This window comes from Somniosus microcephalus, chromosome 23, assembly GCF_052327205.1.
Source record: "Somniosus microcephalus isolate GS21.2 chromosome 23, FLI_Smic_1.0, whole genome shotgun sequence".
Taxonomy (NCBI): domain Eukaryota; kingdom Metazoa; phylum Chordata; class Chondrichthyes; order Squaliformes; family Somniosidae; genus Somniosus; species Somniosus microcephalus.
In genome coordinates, this window is record NC_141009.1 from 52,704,556 (window position 1) to 52,724,066 (window position 19,511).

The 19,511-nt window shown below is 46.4% G+C and overlaps 1 protein-coding gene across 1 annotated transcript in view; it reads right to left on the reverse strand.

Annotated features, from left to right (window-relative positions):
* The window catches only part of abca2 (ATP-binding cassette, sub-family A (ABC1), member 2), a 603,170-nt gene that overhangs the window by 22,894 nt on the left and 560,765 nt on the right, over nt 1-19,511 (reverse strand). Inside the window, exons 41-46 of the mRNA XM_085965847.1 lie at nt 18,397-18,575; nt 18,075-18,216; nt 14,965-15,099; nt 9,442-9,545; nt 2,576-2,668; nt 248-350 (exon numbers count right to left, since the gene is read on the reverse strand). Coding sequence (XP_085821973.1) covers nt 248-350; nt 2,576-2,668; nt 9,442-9,545; nt 14,965-15,099; nt 18,075-18,216; nt 18,397-18,575 — 756 coding nt within the window. The remainder of the gene's footprint in view (nt 1-247; nt 351-2,575; nt 2,669-9,441; nt 9,546-14,964; nt 15,100-18,074; nt 18,217-18,396; nt 18,576-19,511) is intronic.

The following is a 19,511-nucleotide window of genomic DNA, read 5'->3' on the forward strand; positions in this document are numbered from 1 at the left end:
AAGAAACTAATGAGATGGTAATGAAATACTTTCCTGGGTGTGACAGACAAAAGAGCGGAGGTATTCTTCCAGAATGAGTATCTTTACACAGCGGGATTGGGAAGGACCACAGGGCCCATGTACCTCTTGTATGGCACCAATCCTTTAAAGGGATAGTGTCAATGTTTCCTGCTGTCTGCATAACTACTTGTTCATTTATGAATGGAGACTGTGCAAACAAGAAGATGGTCTTTAGCTGAATATATACCTTTAAAACTGCTTCGGGGAAATTTCTGTTGAAAAAGCGGACAACTTCTTTCACGTACAGGCTGGACTTTGTGCGGACAGTGATCATGTAGCCATCGCCAAACCTAGGAAAGAAGCAAAACAGAAGAGGCGATCAGTCTGCACAAGCGAAACAATGGCACAGAATCCATTTTAAAATCAGGTGACCGTCCCTCTGAGTTTGCAGAGTTGTCTGTCATACACTACAGAAGAAATTGTGCACGTGTTGTGAATTTGTAATTCTGGCCTTAAATGGGGCTCAAAGGGCAGAATCTTGAACACAGACAGGATTGGTAGGTAGACTTTGGTCATCAATTCCTAGTCATTCTGCAACTTCTCTAACATTCCTCCCCGCTTCAAAAAGCTCAGCCTTGATCCATTCATCCTCTCCAACTCCAACCTCCTTTTTTTGTCTAAGGTCCTTTAACGCGTCTTCAGTTCTTAACTCCATGACCAGCTCTCCCAAAAACTTCCTGTTCAAATCCCTACAGGTCTGTAAATAAAACAGCGGAAAGATCGCTCTGATCAAAGTCACGAATGGTATCCTCTGTGACCAGTGCACATTATCCAGCCTTGCTTTCTGTGACCTCTCTGCTGGTGTTGATTGCATTATTCCTCCCCATTATCCAGCTCTTTGGGATTGGTCTCAGGTAGTTCCACTCCTATGTATCCCAACGCAGTCAAGCACATCTTTGGAGATTGCTTGCTTCCCACCCTCGCGCAGTCACCTCCAGAGTCCCCCAAGGCTCTATCCTTGACCCCCCCTTCTCCTCCATTTATATGCTGCCCCTTTGTGACATCGTCCACTGGTACCAGGTCAGTTTCCATATATATACTGATGATACCCAGCTCCAAGTCTTCCTCACTTCCCTTAACCCCAAGACCTCTATACTGTTAAAATGGCCTGACTGACATCAACTTGGGGACGAGTCAAAATTTTCTCCAACTGAACAACGAGAAGCCATTATTTTTTTGCTCCCGCCATAAACTCTGCTCCCTGCCCCCAGCATCAGGCTGAACCAGGCCTAAGAAGCTGTGGCATCCTGTTCAACCCACAGCTGAGCTTTAGACCACACATGCCATCAATCAGCAGGAACCACTTACTTTCACCTCATTCAGCCCCCCATCCACATTTTTGTCACCTTTCCACCTTCAGTCCTCCACCCTCAATAAAATCCAGCTTGTTCAACACGTGACTGCTGGGATCCTGCCCTGCACTAAGTTCCACCAACCCATCACCTTCGTTCTTGCTGATTTAGTGATCACCCGCATCCCCCCGCCCCCTCACCTCCCCCCGCCACGCCCCCTCCCTGGTTCCCCAATGCACTGAATTTAAAATCCTAGTCCTCAAATCCTTCAGTGGCCTTACCCCATATTATTACAGGTACTGCAAACATACTCAATCATTATGTCCCCTCTAGTCTTCCGAGTGTCTTCGCACAGTCCTTCTGTGCTTCGCCCCCTCCCTTTGCCCCACCATTGATGGCAGAGCCTTCAGCCCATTACTCAGTAACTCCACCACCCCTCTACTTTTAGAAACCCTCTCAAAACTCACTATTAAAGCCAATATTTCGGTCACCTCTTCTAACTCTCCCACTTCGTTTCAGTGTCTGTTTCTTTATTTGTCAATTTTTCGTCCCCCTCCATGAAGCACCTTAGACTGTCTTCCGTGTTCTTGAAGAGCGATTGTTGTGCAGTTGGCTGTGACTCAAAGGTAACACCGCCGTGACCAACTGCTGGGAAGACCCAGTTTTAGTGGGCCCTCCTTGCCGCTGGTCTAAATGAGTCCTGGCAGTTTTTAAAATAACAACAGAAAATGCTGGAAATACTCAGCAGGCCAGGCAGCATCCGTGGAGAGAGAAACAGAGTTAACGTTTCAGGTCTGGGACCCTTCATCAGAACTAGCAGTTTTTACATTGGTTTGTAGCTTGCAGACCTGTGCTTTGGGAACCCAGTGACATTTTAGAAGTATAAAACATGAAGTAGGAACTTCACTAATCGTTCTCAGGGAATGGCCAATGTACTCAGGTTTTTGCTCTGATAATCACCTGGTTTTCCAACCTCTGTCATACACCAGATGTCAAAGTGCATGCCAGTGCATGACAGCAGTGTCAAGAACGCGTGCCAGTGGTGTCATGGGTAAAGAGCATTTTATTTCCATTCTATTGGTTCAAAAAGCCTTTGTGTCCAAGAAGGAAAGCACTGAAGATCAGTATAAATGAAACAAAGATTAGCTGATTGCGCTGATTAGTTGGTTCAGCGATGAATGTGTGATTAGGTTGGGTTGGGAAGAGCTGGAATGTCAAGTTACCGGTTTTTCAGGTGCTGGATGCTGCCAAGACACTTGAACCGTCCGTTTACCATGATGGCCAGTCTCGTGCACAGTGCTTCGCACTCCTCCATGCTGCAGAGATGAAAAGAAGCAGGTTAGAAACAGCATGTTTCTCACCACTCACATACCTCACTAACTCCCAGAGCCCCGCCAAAGAATGGCGAAAAAATGTTTTCTCTTCTGCTCAGCTTGGCTTTTCAAATTATTTAACAAGACCACAACTGCAGTGAAAAGGTCACATCAATACTTGTGTCCTGTGTCCTTTTGGTGAGGCGGGGGAAGAGGTGAGGTTTTATATTCATTGGTGTTAGGAAAGCCACAATGCTGAAGAATGTTATAGTTCTACTTTCAGCACCCGATATCATCGTCAAACACTTCCTGGTCACGTACAGAATAGTTTCAATGCAGAGTAAAAGCTGCCTCTACTCCAACAATGCAGACTAGATTACTGCTCACCCAGTTCTGAACCAGATATGAGGGTATTTTGAGTGAGCTGTCCAAATATTTATCGAATTGGAACTGGATATTTGAAGCCTGTTTTTTTTTTTTTTAAACAGACAAAAGGCATTTTTCTCCCCTGTTTCCTTCTGTGTCTGATGATATGGAGATATTGGTCATTAAGTTTTCAATGAATTTTCAGCAGTCACGTAAACCTCAGCATTCAAGTCATGATGCACACGGGGGATACGTGTCTCCTGTCCCAGTTTTGCACTTGATGAAATTTGACAATCCTAACCGCACAATAACCCTGAACTTCAGAACAGCACCTGCTAATGCACCTTTTATTGTCCACTGGGTTCTATGAATGAGGCTGTCAATTTAATGCCAAATTGCTATTTGCTGTTGAAATGTGCCTACTCCCAAGTGGATTCAGTTCAGCTTGTGCCTTCACAGAAAGGGCTAGATTTTCGTGGAGCCGTCAGGCGGGGTTTCAGGTGTGTGTGGGGGGGGGGAAATCCCAAATTTGGGGGTCCCGACACCATCCCGCCCAAAACCCCGCCCCACGTAAGTTTCAGGGGCGGCGGGTACCCGCCCCGCACTGGGACCCGCTGAAACTAGGCGGGAAGGGATTAGTGCCAATTAACTGCCTGTTAACAGGCAGTTTTTAGCCTAATCCCTATTTTGAGGGGTTTCGTGTGGGTTTCCTGACGGCTCCAAACCACGCCAGGTTAGAGCAGGCAGGCCGTCGGGTTGAAGGAGTTGGAGGGGTCGCGATGTCGGTGTTCAGGTGAGTGATGGGTGCATGAGTGTAAAGGTAAGTGTGTTTGGTGTGTCTAAAGTGTGTAAAGAATTTTTACTTACCTGTACTTACCTTAACAGCCTTTCTTCTTGTAGCCGTCGGGAGCCCATCACTCAACCGGAACTGAAAGCTGAACGGCTGTGATCTGTGAAAAGTGACAGCCTTCAGCTTTCAGTGTCGATGTAAGTTCTAACCGAGTCTGTGCAGAAGGACTCATGTCAGAACTCAGACTGTCAGTGTTTCACAGCTTCAAACAGCTGTGAAACACTGATATTTCATCTGTCAAGAACTCTTGACAGATGAAATTGCAGTCTTTGACGTCACCTGTTGCCGGGTGGCCCTTAATTGGCCTGCTGAGCCCGCTGGGCGGGCTCAACAAGGTCAATCAAGGGAAAATCGCACGGATTGGCCGGACGTCGAAGTAGGCGGGTCAAAAACCCGAAAGGGGAAGTCCCGCCTTCTTCCCGACAGGTTCGGCAAAATCTACCCCAAAATGTTCATTCAATCAGACTTGACTAGATTCAAGATACCCTGGTCCCAGAGTAACAGGCTGGTGATTGAACCAACTTCACTTCTCAGTGTACACTGCAGATTAATGTTAAAAAGATAGTGTTAGTTAACAGGTCTTGTGAGACACTACAGCATTGCGTTGACACATTTGCATAAAATCCTATGGGGGAAAAATTCAGTTGGTTGCACCTCCCGTTAGCGCCTTAAGAGGGCGCTAACGGGACGGAAACCAACTAGCGCCCGGGCGCGGCACTGCCCACACCTCCCGCAAAATTCAGCGGGAGGTTAGTGGTGGCGCTAACCGGTAGTGCCCTGCGGCGTTGCGCCACTGGCAATGACGTCATTGGTGTGTGCAGCACCCCGGCCAGCAACAAAAATGGCTGCCACGCACCTCGCCTTTAAATTGCGCCTCCCCGGCCGCAGGTACGCCCCCCCCGTCCGGCAGTAAGTCAGGGGACTTACTGCCGGACGGGGGGGGCGTACCTGCGGCCGGGGAGGCGCAATTTAAAGGCGAGGTGCGTGGCAGCCATTTTTGTTGCTGGCCGCTTGCCAGCGCTCCCGTCCCAGACCTCCTGAAACGCTCCCCCCCCCCCCCGCGGAGTGCTGGCTGCGCTCCCAGAGCCCAGCACTTCTCTTGAGTGCCGGGCTCTTTTGCCTGCACTCCCGATCCCCGGGGGCCCAGCTATTTTGATATGGTTCTAACCTAAGCTCATTTTGAAATCCCATGCTTTTATAAGACAACCGGATAAATATTTGGTTATAAATGTGATTGAAGGTTCTAGGAAAAGCCACTGAATTATAGGTGTGATGGTAAAAATGAAAAGAATCCCAGAATGCAATTCCCAAATCACCAGTGAAATTCTCCGAATTGGAATAGAAACAGAATATGACCTGCTGAGCCAGTATAAATCAGTCTCCCTGGTTACAGCGATAGCCTGAAAAGATCAAAAAGGAATGATCAAATACTCTGTGGAATAAGATCATCCCTCTGCTGTCAATGGACGTGTCCACTGTGGCAAGCATCTGGCCAGGTCTGAGTAATGGAAGTGCAGCTGTGGTCAGATAAGGTGAAGGTTTAACTCAACTGCCTTTGGGATTGGGCAGAAATCCTAGAGAATTTTCCCTTAGGTGGTGGAAGAGAACTCATAACAGGGCAGATTATACATGGCCTGTGGAAAGAACGGACTGGACGAGCATTTTCTGATTCATGTTCTCTTACGGCCCCGATTTTCTACCAGCTGTTGGGCGGGTTTTCAGGCGGCCGGGGGCCAAAAATCACCGAAATGGTGGGTTGCGACCCCCGCCCCCCCACCCCGCCTGATTCCCTGCCCCGTCCGACTTTCGGACCGCCGTTTCTCCGCGACCCGAATCAGTCCCGCCCGCCGCTGGCGGGACTGGCCGTCGGGACCCTAATCACCAATTATTGGCATGTTTAATGCCATTTTAGGGGGCCCTTGCGATTTTCAGGGGTTCCCCACGCTAAACACGCCTGTGGGGAACCCCGCTGATGAAACCTGGCGTGAAGCTTGCCGGGTTGCTTGCTCTCAGCTGCAGGTCATTCGGGAAAGCTGCGATTTAAACGGAAAGCATTTGTACAGGAAATCTCGGTTAACCGGCAAAATTCAGGAGTACGTTCAGGTAAGTTTTACTTCATATTACTGGCCGTTCCTCGATCTGTGGCTGTGCAATCGGGTGTGGCTGCAGCTGTTGCTAAGCAACAGGGATGCTTGGCTCTTGTGGCCATTGATAAACTGGCACCACGCTGGTCCCGTCGGTGCCGGATAAAAAAGAGTTTCCTGTATGTTGAAGGACCTTGTTGTTGCAGGATTGGGGCTACTTCTTCAAGGCTTAGGCACAGCTGCTGCAGGCTCCTCTGCCATCCTGTATGGTTCGTTTGGAAGCCAACAGAGGAAGCAATGCTTGCTGTGGTCCTTGAAAGCAACATGAATGATGACATCATACTGTGGGGCTTCCGCTGGAAATTAATTGGCCACTTGAGGGAAAATTGCGTGCAGCTGGCTGACCCATTTTTTTGTGGGTCAGAAACCCCACATTCGGGGAATCCGACCATTTCCCACTCAATCCACAAAATCGGGCCCTACATCTTCAAATGTTTCCCCCACCCCACCCACTTCACTTTTGACTGCTGGCAGTTCAGAGTTCAGTTCCATCTGCTTATTGTGCATTTCATTTGTAGAATGTCATACAACAGTGACAGGGTCACTTCCAGTACTATTGATATCTGTCGGCACCATTGTCAGCACTGTTTTGATTCAGTGTGCTGAAACGGAATGCAACTTTGTTGTATTGAAAGAAGATAAAAGAATTTGCAAAAAAATATACAGATGCCATACCCAGCTTCCATTCAGAACTAGCGCCTTCACATACTTTCTTTGAAGGAGTAATCCCCTTGAATTTTTTATTTATTCTTTCCTCCCTCACGCTAATTAGGTTTTCAGCGCACACCATCCTTCACTGCCAAAAAGGTCTACTGCTCCCAGGCTTTTTGCTTAAAGCAGGCCACAGGGTATAACATGTGTTTGCATCATAAACCTTTCATGCACTGCTGGGTTATGAAGGGCTGCATCCCAATTTCAACCGTTTGCTCACAAGCAATTGTCCATCCGCAGACAAGCTACATCATACGTTGCTGTGCACTCAACAAATCCACAAGGCAGCTTCTCAGCACTGAGCGAGCGCCATTGGTTCCCCTTCCCACAGTGCACTGTGGGACTTGTAGTCCACAGCGCAGGTTACAGCACCGCCTGCATGATGGGAAGCGCGGTACCATTAAATTCCACTTGGGATTTTGGGCCCCTAAAGTGTTTCCGGGCTCATAAAACACAAAAGCCTCTTTTCACTTAAAGCTGTCAGTGAATTGGCCATCCTTCGTGGACTGCACCAGAGGGTGAAGCATTCTCTTCTCCTGGGAACATAAAGCAATGTGGCAAGCTGAACTTCTCTGCAGATCAGCACAGTTGACGGAGGACATGTTGATGAGTAAACCATTAAAATATGACACAAGGTTGACTTGCATAACAGTGATTGAGTGCCCGGTGAGCTGCAGAGAAGGAATTTGTTGATCGGTGACATTATAGCAATTTTGGAGCAGGTGTAAAAATCTCAGAACCAGATGATTCAAATGTCTGGGATGCTCCTAACAAGAATACCTATGTTATTAAAACCTGTGCATTTCCTAAAAAGAACAAATTACTTTCAGGCGTTCTGCCATTTCAAAATATTACTCAAAAGTTGCCTCAGATTCAATAAATTCTTTGGATTTGGGTGTGCTAATGAAAGGCTTTGTACACCACAAATACCCTGTAATCACCTCTTCCGTGGAAAAAAAACCTTACAAATATGATTCAATTTATATGAACACAGTCATTTAACAAATGTTCCTGGTGGGTGTGTCAGTTTCCTTTTGGCTGCGTGGGAAGCTGAGGGGAAAGGCAAAGATTCATCCTTCAGCACCCAGATACTGTGCAAGACTAAAAATAATATGCACATTAGACAACCGATTCATCAGCGCTCGCTGAAAACTCTTTTAGATAGGAATGCCAGATTTCGAGTTCTTTCTGGTCCAGAGACCTGCAACTGAGCCATTTTGCAACTATTGACTGAACAATATGGCCTAGAAATTCAGTTTGGGCCCGCCAGCTCGCTTGCGCCCAGAAGTTACCGCTGCGCGCGGAGCCACTTGCGCCCGCCGGAAATTCAGTTTGCACGCCCCAAGTCGAAGGCGGCCGCTATTCAAGGGTGTGGCCGCCCCCGCTTGGGGCGCTGAAACTGAATTTCGGCGCGCTAGGTGCCGCAGCGCCACCCGCTGCGGAGCGGCAGGCTGCGGTACTGCAGGCCTTCCTCCCTCTCTTAAGGGGGAGGTGCCTGCAACAGCGAGATCACCGCTCGCTAGTGCCGGCAAATGAGCCCGGCACCACGGAGAAGTGCCGGGCTCCCGGAAAACAGCCGGCAATGCCGCGGGGGGGGGGGGGGGGTGGAGGAGGCCGGGGAAGGAGGTGCGGGCAGGCGGCCGCCGAAAAAGCGGCCAGCCGCACCTCCACCTTAACTCGCCCCACTAACGCTACAGTACGGCTCCGTTCTCTGAACGTTGTTTGCGGCCGCTGCGGAAGAGGCGGCCGCTACTCAATATGGCGGTCGGGCTGGTATCGGGGCGGTAGCGGGGCACTGCGCACACCGATGACGTCATCGGTGGCGGCGCAGCGCTACTGGCTGCCGCCATTACCGCAGCGCTGAATATCGGCGAAATCTCAGCAACTGGCGCAAAAGCCCTCTTTGGGCGAAAAGTGGGCGCAAAGCCTACTGAATTTCTAGCCCTATGGCTTTAATATCATGGTCACTTGATACTGGTCATAATCTCTGACCTGTAACCTGTTTGCTCACTGTTCTTTTAATCCAATTGTAAAAGATTGCAACAAACTATTTTTAAAAATCCCAACTTCTCTGGTCTCTCCAGAGAAGCTGGGATTGCTCTCCTTACAGCAGAGAAGGTTAATCGGAGATTTCCTAGAGGTGTTCAAAAGATAGAGTAGATAGGGAGAAACTGTTTCCACTGGCAGGAGGGTCAGTAACCAGAGGTCACGGATTTAAGATAATTGGTAGAAGAGTCAGTGTGAAAACAAGGAGAATTTTTTTTACACTGCGAGTTATGATGATCTGGAATGCACTGCCTGAAAAGATGGTGGACGCTGATTCAATAGTAACTTTTAAAAGGATACATACTTGAAAAGTAAAAAATTGCAGGGCTATGGGGAACAAGCAGAGGAGTGGGACTAGTTGGATAGCTCTTTCAGACAGCTGGCACAGGCACGATGGGCTGAATGGCCTCCTTCTGTGGTGTATGATTCTATGAATTTCTCTTCCTCGTATTATATTGTCAATCAAAGGATAGGTTAATTCTACAGGTCAGTATTATTAAGCACTCACATCGGGGAAGAGCTCGGACTATTTTATCTACAAATATTAATCAACATTTAAGAAGCTTGGAATACATCTTTGTGGATGTGGGACGGGTGTCATGATTTTCCTCCAAAGGCGATATACAGTGGCAACTGCGAATCTGGGCCAAGAGACTCACCTGTGTGATGTCAGCACCACCGAGCGCCCAGTCTTGATGATGTCGAGAATCAGGTTCCACAAGAATCTGCGTGCCTTGGGGTCCATTCCTGTCGTCGGTTCATCCTGAATCAGAAGCAAAGCAGTAATTTGCAGAGTGCAAGATTTACATTAAAAAAAAAGAGCAGGAGTAGGCCATACGGCCCCTCGAGCCTGCTCCGCCATTCAATAAGATCATGGCTAATCATCGACCTCAACTTCACTTTCCTGCCCGATCTCCATATACCTTAATTCCCCTAGAATCCAAAAAGCTCTCTCTCAGCCTTGAATATACTCAACGACTCAGCATGCACAGCACTCTGGGGCAGAGAATTCCAAAGATTCACAACCCTCTGAGTGAAGAAATTCCTCCCCATCTCAGTCTTAAACGGCCGACCCCTTATCCTGAGACTATGCCCCCTAGTTCTAGACACTCCAGCCAGGGGAAACAACCTCTCAGCATCTACCCTGTCAATCCCCTTCAGAATCTTGTATGTTTCAATGAGGTCACCTCTCATTCTTCTAAACTCCTGAGAGTATCGGCCCTTTCTGCACAATCTCTCATCATAGGACAGCTCTCTCATCCCAGGAATCAATCTAGTGAACCTTCGCTGCACCGCCTCCAAGGCAAGTATATCCTTCCTTAGATAAGGAGACCAAAACTGTGCACAGTACTCCAGGTGTGGTCTCACCAAGGCCCTGTACAATTGTAGCAAGACTTCCTTACTCTTATACTCCAACCCCCTTGTAATAAAAGCCAACATGCCATTTGCCTTCCTAATTGCATGCTGTTCCTGTATGCTAGCTTCCTGTGTTTCTTGCACGAGGACACCTAAATCTCTCTGAACACCAACATTTGAAAGTTTCTCACCATTTAAAAAATATTCTGCTTTTCTATTCTTCCTACCAAAAAGTGAATAACCTCACATTTCCCTACATTATACTCCACCTTCCACCTTACTCCCCACTCACTCAGTCTATCTATATCCCTTTGCAGACTCTGTGTTCTCCTCACAGCTTACTGTCCCACCTAGCTTTGTATCATCAGCAAACTTGGATACATCACACTCGGTCCCTTCATCTAGGTCATTAATATAGATTGTAAATAGCTGAGGCCCCAACACTGATCCTTGCGGCACCCCACTAGTTACAGCCTGCCAACCTGAAAAAGATACGTTTATCCCTGCTCTCTGTTTTCTGTCCTTTAACCAATCCTCTATCCATGCTACTATATTACCCCCAACCCCATGAGCCCTAATCTTGTGTAATAACCTTTTATGTGGCACCTTATCGAATGCCTTTTGCAAATCCAAATATACTACATCCACTGGTTCCCCTTTATCTACTCTGCTAGTTACATCCTCAAAAAACTCTAATAAATTTGTCAAACACGATTTCCCTTTCATAAAACCATGTTGACTCTGCCTAATCATTTATGATTTCCCAAGTGCCCTGATACCACTTCCTTAACAATGGATTCCAGCATTTTCCCAACGACTGATGTCAGGCTAACTGGCCTGTAGTTCCCTGTTTTTTCTCTCCCTCCTTTCTTGAATAGCGGCTGTGTTACATTTGTGACCTTCCAATCTGCTGGGACCATTCTAGAATCTAGGGAATTTTGGAAGTTCAAAACCAATGCATCCACTATCTCTTCAGCCACCTCTTTTAGAACCCTAGGATGTAGGCCATCAGGTCCAGGGGATTGGTCAGCTTTTAGTCTCATTAGTTTCTCTAGTACTTTTTCTCTACCTATATTAATTACGTTAAGTTCCTCACCCTCATTAGACCCTTGGTTCCCCACCATTTTTGGTATGCTTTTTGTGTCTTCTACTGTGAAGACAGATACAAAATATTTGTTTAACGTTTCAGCCATTTCCTTATTCCCCAGAATAATTTCTCCTGTCTCAGCCTCGGTGTAGAGAATCAGGTTCCAGAAAGGTCTGTGTGCCTAGGAGCCCTAGACCCACAGCATAAGATACATTTACCAAATATCAAATATATAGGCTCAAAATATCAAATACATAGGCCCAAAATATCAGATACATTGACTAAATAGGGTGTGGTAACAATGTTTGGTGGGGAGCGAGGAGGGGTGATTTTCATGTTCGTCAAGGTGAGATGTCAGCACTAGGGAATGGAATGTTCTTTCATTTCCTCACCAATCATCCTTATGGCTCTCTACGAGCAACAGCGTTGGGCAGTACCAAACAGTGGAGAATTTGTGCTGTGTGATTTACCCCTATTACAGTCTGGGTTGAACCTATCCAAACTCATCTCACTTTGCACCGTTAAAAAGCTGGGAGAGAAAAGAGCTTTATTCAATCAGTCTGGGCTGGATTTAAACCAGGTCTCACACGCGACAGGGCATTCTGCTTGGCCAATCTATCACCTAGGCCCCAACCGAGCAGAACATTCCCAAATGATTGTCACAGATAGTAAAAAAACATTTTTTAAAATAATGTAAATTTGTCTTCCTTGTATTACACTGCCAATCAATGGGCAAGTTAATTCTACAGGTCAGTAATAATAAGTAGTCACATCGGGGAAGAGTCTGGGCTATTTTATCTACAAATACTGATCGACTTTTAAGAAGCTTGGAAGACATCTTTGTGGATGTGGAACCAATGTCATGGTTTTCCTGTGAAGGAAATATACAGTGGCAATTTTGAATCTGGGCTGAAAGAACAACCAAGGCGAATGAGCACACTGTGTGAAACACTGCAGTTAAACAGTGCATGGTGCTTTGTACAGCAAGAGCTGTGTAGCTGCTGAAGGAGTTCTGACATGAGAAACACTTAGACATGTTTTTGCACATATGTGCACTAAATCCCCACATGCAAGATTTGGACTTCCCAACAACTCACTACAATTAGACCCATAACAGGCAATGCAAATGGTTCAAAAGGTTTTTGCCCATTATTGAGATGCACATAAAGAAAGACTTGCATTTATTTAACGTCTTTCACAACCACCGGACGTCTCAAAGCGTTTTACAGCTAATGAAGTACTTTTGAAGTGTAGTCACTGTTGTAATGTGGGAAACGCAGCAGCCAATTTGCGCACAGCAAGCTCCCACAAACAGCAATGTGATGATGACTAGATAATCTGCTTTTGTTATGTTGATTAAGGGATTGATTGGCCAGGACACTGAGGATAACTCCCCAAACTCTTCTTCGAAATAGTGCCATGGGATCTTTTACATCAACCTGAGAGAGCAGACGGGGCATCGGTTTAAGGTCTCATCCGAAAGACGGCACCTCCGACAGTGCAGCACTCCCTCAGCACTGCACTGAGTGTCAGCCTAGAATTTTGTGCTCAAGTCCCTGGAGGTGGGAATTGAGCACGTGCATGTAATTAGTGTAATATTAAAACCATCGAGCAAAACGAGCTTGCTCTCTCCGTTTCTCTTTTAAGAAAAATCATGCTAGCATTAAATGTTCATTCACAAGGGAACACCTTTGCTAACAGAGAATGATAACTGGTATTTTAGAATAATGAAACTGGAATTTTTGAATGGACACCATTGCTCGTAGAGGTGAGGAAGACCGAGTTTATTACAGAGTTAAATGACACATCTCTACATTATTGATTACAAATCTCACACGGACTGTTACGCCAGTGAAAGTTTGTAAAAGGAATCTATGGTGTGATGAGGGGGTCGACATTTGTGCAGTTTGTTTAAAATGTGGCGAGGAATCCAAGTTATTTATGTGCTGACGAATTACTGATCATGGAGAAGTGGACAGTAAGCACAACATATCTTGCCTCTTCTAGTGGAATTCATAATCAACAGGAACACTGAGCATGACTGGGTTACTGAGGGACAACTGAAAATACTGGAAAGTTCAGTATTTCACATTGTTACAGCGCAGGATGCTGCCCTTGAGCCCATCGTGTCCGTACTGATGCCCTCAAAGTTCTATCCAGCGGTCCCATTCTCCTACACTTACCCTTTAAAATTTTTCTTTTAAAAATATTTATCCACTTCCCTTATAAAAGCTTTTATAGATTCTAATCCCATCATTATATCTAGCACGGCATTTCACAGCCACACACATTCCCACAAACTTTGGACAATAGATCAGTTTCGGTAGAAAATATCAGGAACTTTGAGAATGCTGTCTTCCAGATGTAGAGCTTTGATTTGCATGGGTCTGCCCTATCTTGCTCCATTTTTTTCCAGCTTTTTCTTCTCTGGTTGGCCCACATAAGACCAGAGGGAAGTAAGCAACACAAAGACTGTACGGATAAACATTGCCAACTCAACAAAACAAGTTGAAGGCTGCTTTTGGAAGCTGCCACAAGATTACCAAATATTAGTGACTAGATGACGTTAGGAACATTTTTTCCATCTAAAGGACAACTTCACGAAAAAGGCCCTAAAACTATTTTATCGTTGGACATTCACGTGTGATACACCATTTATATATTCTTATGCTGCTTGTCTTTAACAAAAAAATATATAAGGCAGTTATGTAAGCATACAGAGGTGCATTTTGCATATGAATACCCAAGTGTCTCATCTCCTGATTCCTCAAAGCCTTTCCACCATCTACAAGGCACAAGTCAGGAGTGTGATGGAATACTCTCCACTTGCCTGGATGAGTGCAGCTCCAACAACACTCAAGAAGCTCGACACCATCCAGGACAAAGCAGCCCGCTTGATTGGCACCCCATCCGCCACCTTAAACATTCACTCCCTCCACCACCGGCGTACCGTGGCTGCAGTGTGTACCATCTACTAGATGCACTGCAGCAACTTGCCAAGGCTTCTTCGGCAGCACCTCCCAAACCCGCGACCTCTTCCGTCTAGAAGGACAAGGGCAGTAGGTGCATGGGAACACCACCATCTCCAAGTTACACACCATCCTGACTTGGAAATATATCGCCGATCCTTCATCGTCACTGGGTCAAAATCCTGGAACTCCCTAATGAGCACTGTGGGAGTACTTTCACCACACAGACTGCAATGGTTCAAGAAGGCGGCTCACCACCACCTTCTCAAGGGCAACTAGGGATGGGCAATAAATGCTGGCCTTGCCAGCGACACCCACATCCCATGAACGAATAAAAAGAGAAATCCACTGTAGGAACTTAATTGTCAGTATTCTTTCAAAGGAGCTTCAGCCTAAGGGGAGTAGATTAATGGAATAAGTAGATGGGGCTGTTTTACAATCTGCCTAATGACAATGTAACTTGTGTTTGTGCCTAGGGCACTGTGCAATCTCTAGTCCTTACAATGAGATAGGCACAGTGCTATTCCAGCATTAAGACAACTGCTTAGGTAATCTTGAGAGTCATGGCAGACAAATTGGGACGTTACACTTGTATTCTACACTTGGATTCCATGCTGAATGTGCATTGCTATTCCCAAAAATGGGCGCAAAAGACCTGGTAGGACAACAGCACTTAAAAAGCCAACAAAACATTGACCTTGTTGGAATAATTTTGTGATCTGAACACAATTTATGTAACTGTGGCAGCCCAAGATACTTGTGATTCTTACCAGGAAAATTAAAGAAGGATAGCCGATCAGAGCAATGGCGGTAGACAACTTCCGTTTGTTGCCACCACTGTAGGTTCCCGCGGGCTTGTCCGCATATTTCGTGAGTTCCAGTTTATCAAGTGCCCAGTTTATAACCTAGAGAAATGGAGTCGAGGGTAAAAAGATCTTATAAGTTTGAGGCGAAAAATAAATCCCTTGTCCACTGATTTTTAAAACCAATGTCAGTGACAAACGCTCCCAGATCAGGTATACATATTAAGTAAACTTCTCTCAACTCTACTGAACAGCAAGAGCATCTCATAACGCATAACGTGGTGTCTAACATTTTTATTCCATTTTGCGCTGCAGCCATCTTGGCCCTTCTGGGCGAGATTGCCAAATTGGTGCCAATTAGTGCCAATCATTGCCTCATTCCAGTCAGTTGTGTGTGGTGGGCACAAGCTCACCCAAAGTCTTCTCACAGAGGACCTTCATAGCCAGCAGACAGAGGCCACATTCATGCTGCCATTTCCGGGCTGGATTTGAATTCATGCCCCAGAGGGGAAAAAAGGCCAGTTGCTCACCCCACTGCAGCACCCAGTCAACGTGACACTTTTCTGTGGACAGACTGGGAAACAGGATCAAGGTGCAAGTAGCTAGGAATGTGTAAGCAGTCACCTTGCCTACCCTACAAAATGATAATCCTTGTGAGAGTTTAAAGATTGTTCTGTATGTAACATGGAAAATTGTGGGTGCCTGGGAGCGAACAGAAATTATTTCACTGATGTGTTCAGGTAATATCGTGACTGGAACACAAAGTTGTCCCATATGCCCCCATTATTTGTACTGTAGGTTCTATGGCGCTGTGGAGGCAGATTTACTTCCTTTTGTGCTCCATGCATTCGATGTACGATTTCAACCTTGCTGAAGATGACATTTACTGCTGTCGTTTAAAATCGGGAAATAACACTACAGGAAGATATCCTCTTGTAGTTTTAAGGGACAAAATCGTAAACCTCTTTACTTCTTCAGTTCAGAAGACAGAAACCACTCGAGTTTTTCTCTCACAGTTAAGAACATCATCTGCATTCCTCCATTAGATTACTCTCTATTGACATTACAAGTTAAATGGAATCAGCTGTTATGTAATGAAAAAATAATTTTATCAGGAGAAACTTCTTCACTCAGAGTGGAGAGAGCGTGGAACTCTACTACAGGGAGTGGTCGAGGTGAGTAGCATAGATGTATTTAAGGGGAAGTCAGACAGCACACGAGGGAGAAAGGAATAGAAGGATATGCTGATAGGGTTAGATGAAGTAGGGTGGGAGGAGGCTCGTGTGGAGCATAAACACCGGCATAGACCAGTTGGGCGGTACGGCCTGTTTCTGCGCTGTAAATTCATGTACAGGAAACTCTCGATTTACCGGCACCCAAACAACCGGAAATCTCGGTTAACCAGCAAAATTCAGGAGTAGGTTCAGTTAAGTTTTTCTTCATATTAGTGGCCGTTTCTTGATTCTTGGCTGTGTAATCGGGGGGTCCTGCACTTGTTGCTAAGCAACAGGGACGCTTGGTCTGTGGCCGGGCTTCTTGCACCTGTTGCTAAGCAACAGGGAAGCCTAGATTTGTTGCTGTGTACGAAGCTCTCGTACCTTTTAACTATAACTCTCTGTAATCTGGACTTTTTGATAAATCGGCACCACGCCGGTCCCGGATACCAAAGAGTTTCCTGTAATAAATACCTGCTAAACAGTAAAAGATGCTCTACAATTCCATTGGTGCAATTTTTACACCAAATTTACACTGTGTTCTGCCTGCTGCCCGTAGATCTTCACAGGACTGCAGTAATAAACAACTTTATTGGTAAGTTTTAGTAACCCATAGGAGTTGGAAATTCCTCCTACTTCACTGTGTGTACACGACTTTGCTAGTGACGTATATGCAATGCCCAAGGCAAATCCCAGCCATAAATGTCGGACACTAAAGGAAGAGGAAAGTCTAGAGGGCAGGTTTTTTATTTGCTCAAAGTACTTCCCGATGTCTATATATAGGAATACTTATTTTAAAAAGTACACCCTGATGTTTAATAAAAAAAGAAATATTCTTGCCCCAGTGAGGGGAGTTGTCTCTTTGCCTCCAGGGCACTCCAGTGCCATCACGAACGGCTGTTCCCTTTATTGCAGTGGGAAATACTTTGCACTGAACAAATTCTGTTTGACTTCCCTTTCCCTTTGATCAATATTACAATGATACAAAGGCCTAGAAATTGGGTTGAGGCGCCAAGTTCGCCTGGGCGCTGATTTTTGCGCAGCGTTCGGAGCATTAACGAACGTCAGAAATTCAGTTTCAGCGCCCCTAGAGGGAGACAGGGCGAGGCTCAAGGCACTGAAACTGAATATCGCAGCGCAACGTGCCGCAGCGCCACAGCATGCTGCGGTACTGCAGGCCTTCCTCCCACTGTTAAGGGGGAGGGGCCTGCAACAGCGCGATCCCTGATCGCGAGTGCCGGCAAAAGAGTCCGGCACCAAGGAGAAGTGCCGGGCTCTCGGGAAACAGCCGGCAATGCCGCCAGGGGTGGGGGGGGGGGGGGGGGGGTGTCAGGAGGCCGGGGACGGAGGTGCTGGCAGGCGGCCGCCCCGCACCTCCACCTTAACTTGTGCCACTGCCGGCACAGCAAGGCCCCGTGAACCGGGCGCGGGTAGCGAATGGCGCTATAGCGACGTTCGCTACCAAATATCGCGATCGGGGCGCTAATGGGGCACTGCGCACACCGATGACGTCATCGGTGGCGGCGCAGCGCAACAGGCTAATGCCACCATTAGCGCCCCTGCTGAATATCGCAGGAGGCGCGGCCAGTGGCACTACAGCCACTGACTGCCCTCTTTAGGCACTAATAGGTGGTGCTACATACCCAATTTCTCCCCCAAAGAGTATTCTTGACCCATTATGTAGAGTAGGTCATTAACTTGCACCGCACTGAATTGGAACACAATTAAAGCGACAAATACGGGTGTGGAGCATAAACACCGGCATAGACCTGTTGGGCCGAATGGCCTGTTTCTGTGCTGTAAATTCTATGTAATTTTATGTAATACTGATCTGTGCTTTGAGACCCTCCTCCCAACTCTTACCCTATCTTCGTCTTTCCAGGGGACTCCGCGTAGCCTTGTGTAGAGCTCCATGTGCTCCCGGGCGGTGAGCTCATCGAAAAGTGCATCAAACTGTGGACAGTACCCAATGCTCTGCTGCACCTTCAGCAAGTCCTTGAGAATACTGAAACAGACAATGAAAAAGTGAGTGTCATGCAGTGCAGCCTTGCATGGTTGTGGGGGAATACTGAACGTTCTCCTGTGAAGTTAAGGCCCGAATGAATGATGGGGAGATGATTAAAGCTCAAGGCATCACTAAGTGTTTTTCCTTTCCTCACTATAACAAGCAACTCCCGTCATTTACCTGTTTCCATTAACAAAGGCCTCTCCGCCAGTCGTACTCTCGTCCCCAGTCAGCATCTTGAATGTTGTCGTCTTCCCAGCTCCGTTCACTCCCAGTAACCCGAAGCACTCTCCAGGACGCACACCGGCACACAAGCGATCCACTGCCAGGATCCGGCCCATCCTCCGAGACTTGTACACCTGTTGATGCCGTGGACACAAGAAGTATCAAGTCTGAACAAAACTGAACACAGCTCTTCTGATTTTATGACTGATTGGTCATCAAACAGTCAGTAAGACACATGACCACACTGAGTATTAACCGGGAATTTCTATACATATAGGAATCTTATCAGAAGTGATTTATTTTAGTTCCTGTATGCACGTTGTATATATGAATCCAACATTTTGGAAGACAAAGCACATTGCATTGGAACACCAGGTACCGTCAGAACACTGCCCAGCATGACTTCTTATCTCAATTGTGTCACAGAAGCATAGAATGATATGGCACAAAAGGAGGCCATTTCGCCCATCGAGCCTGTGCTAGCTCGTTGAAAGAGCAATCCAGTTACTCCCCTGCTCTTTCCCCAAATTTTCTCCCTCCAAGTATTTATCCAATTCCATTTTGAAAGTTATTATTGAATTTGCTTCCATCATCCTTTCAGGAAGTGCATTCCAGATCATAATAACTTGCTACATAATTTTTTTTCCCTCTGTCGCCTCTGGTTCTTTTGCCAATTACCTTAAATCTGTGTCCTCTGCTTACCAACCATTCTGCCACTGGAAACAGTTTCTCCTTATTTACTCTATCAAAACCCTTCATGACTTTGAGCAAGCTACCAAATCTCACCTTAACCTTCTCTGCTCAAAGGAGAATCAGGAAAATGTTCATGCACGTTACTTTTTTTTTCGAAGTAATAATCCATATTCCTGGATTTTTTGCCCCATGTCTGAAGCACTTTGCATTTCCCTACATTGAATTTCATTTGCCACCCGTCTGCCCCATTCCCAAGTATATTTAAATCAACATGTACAATTTCGTCACATTTAGTCATGCTGTGAGAGTAACCATTACAGCATAACCCTGGAATGAATCTTGTGTAATGCAGTATTTCCGTGCATGGTCCTGGGAAG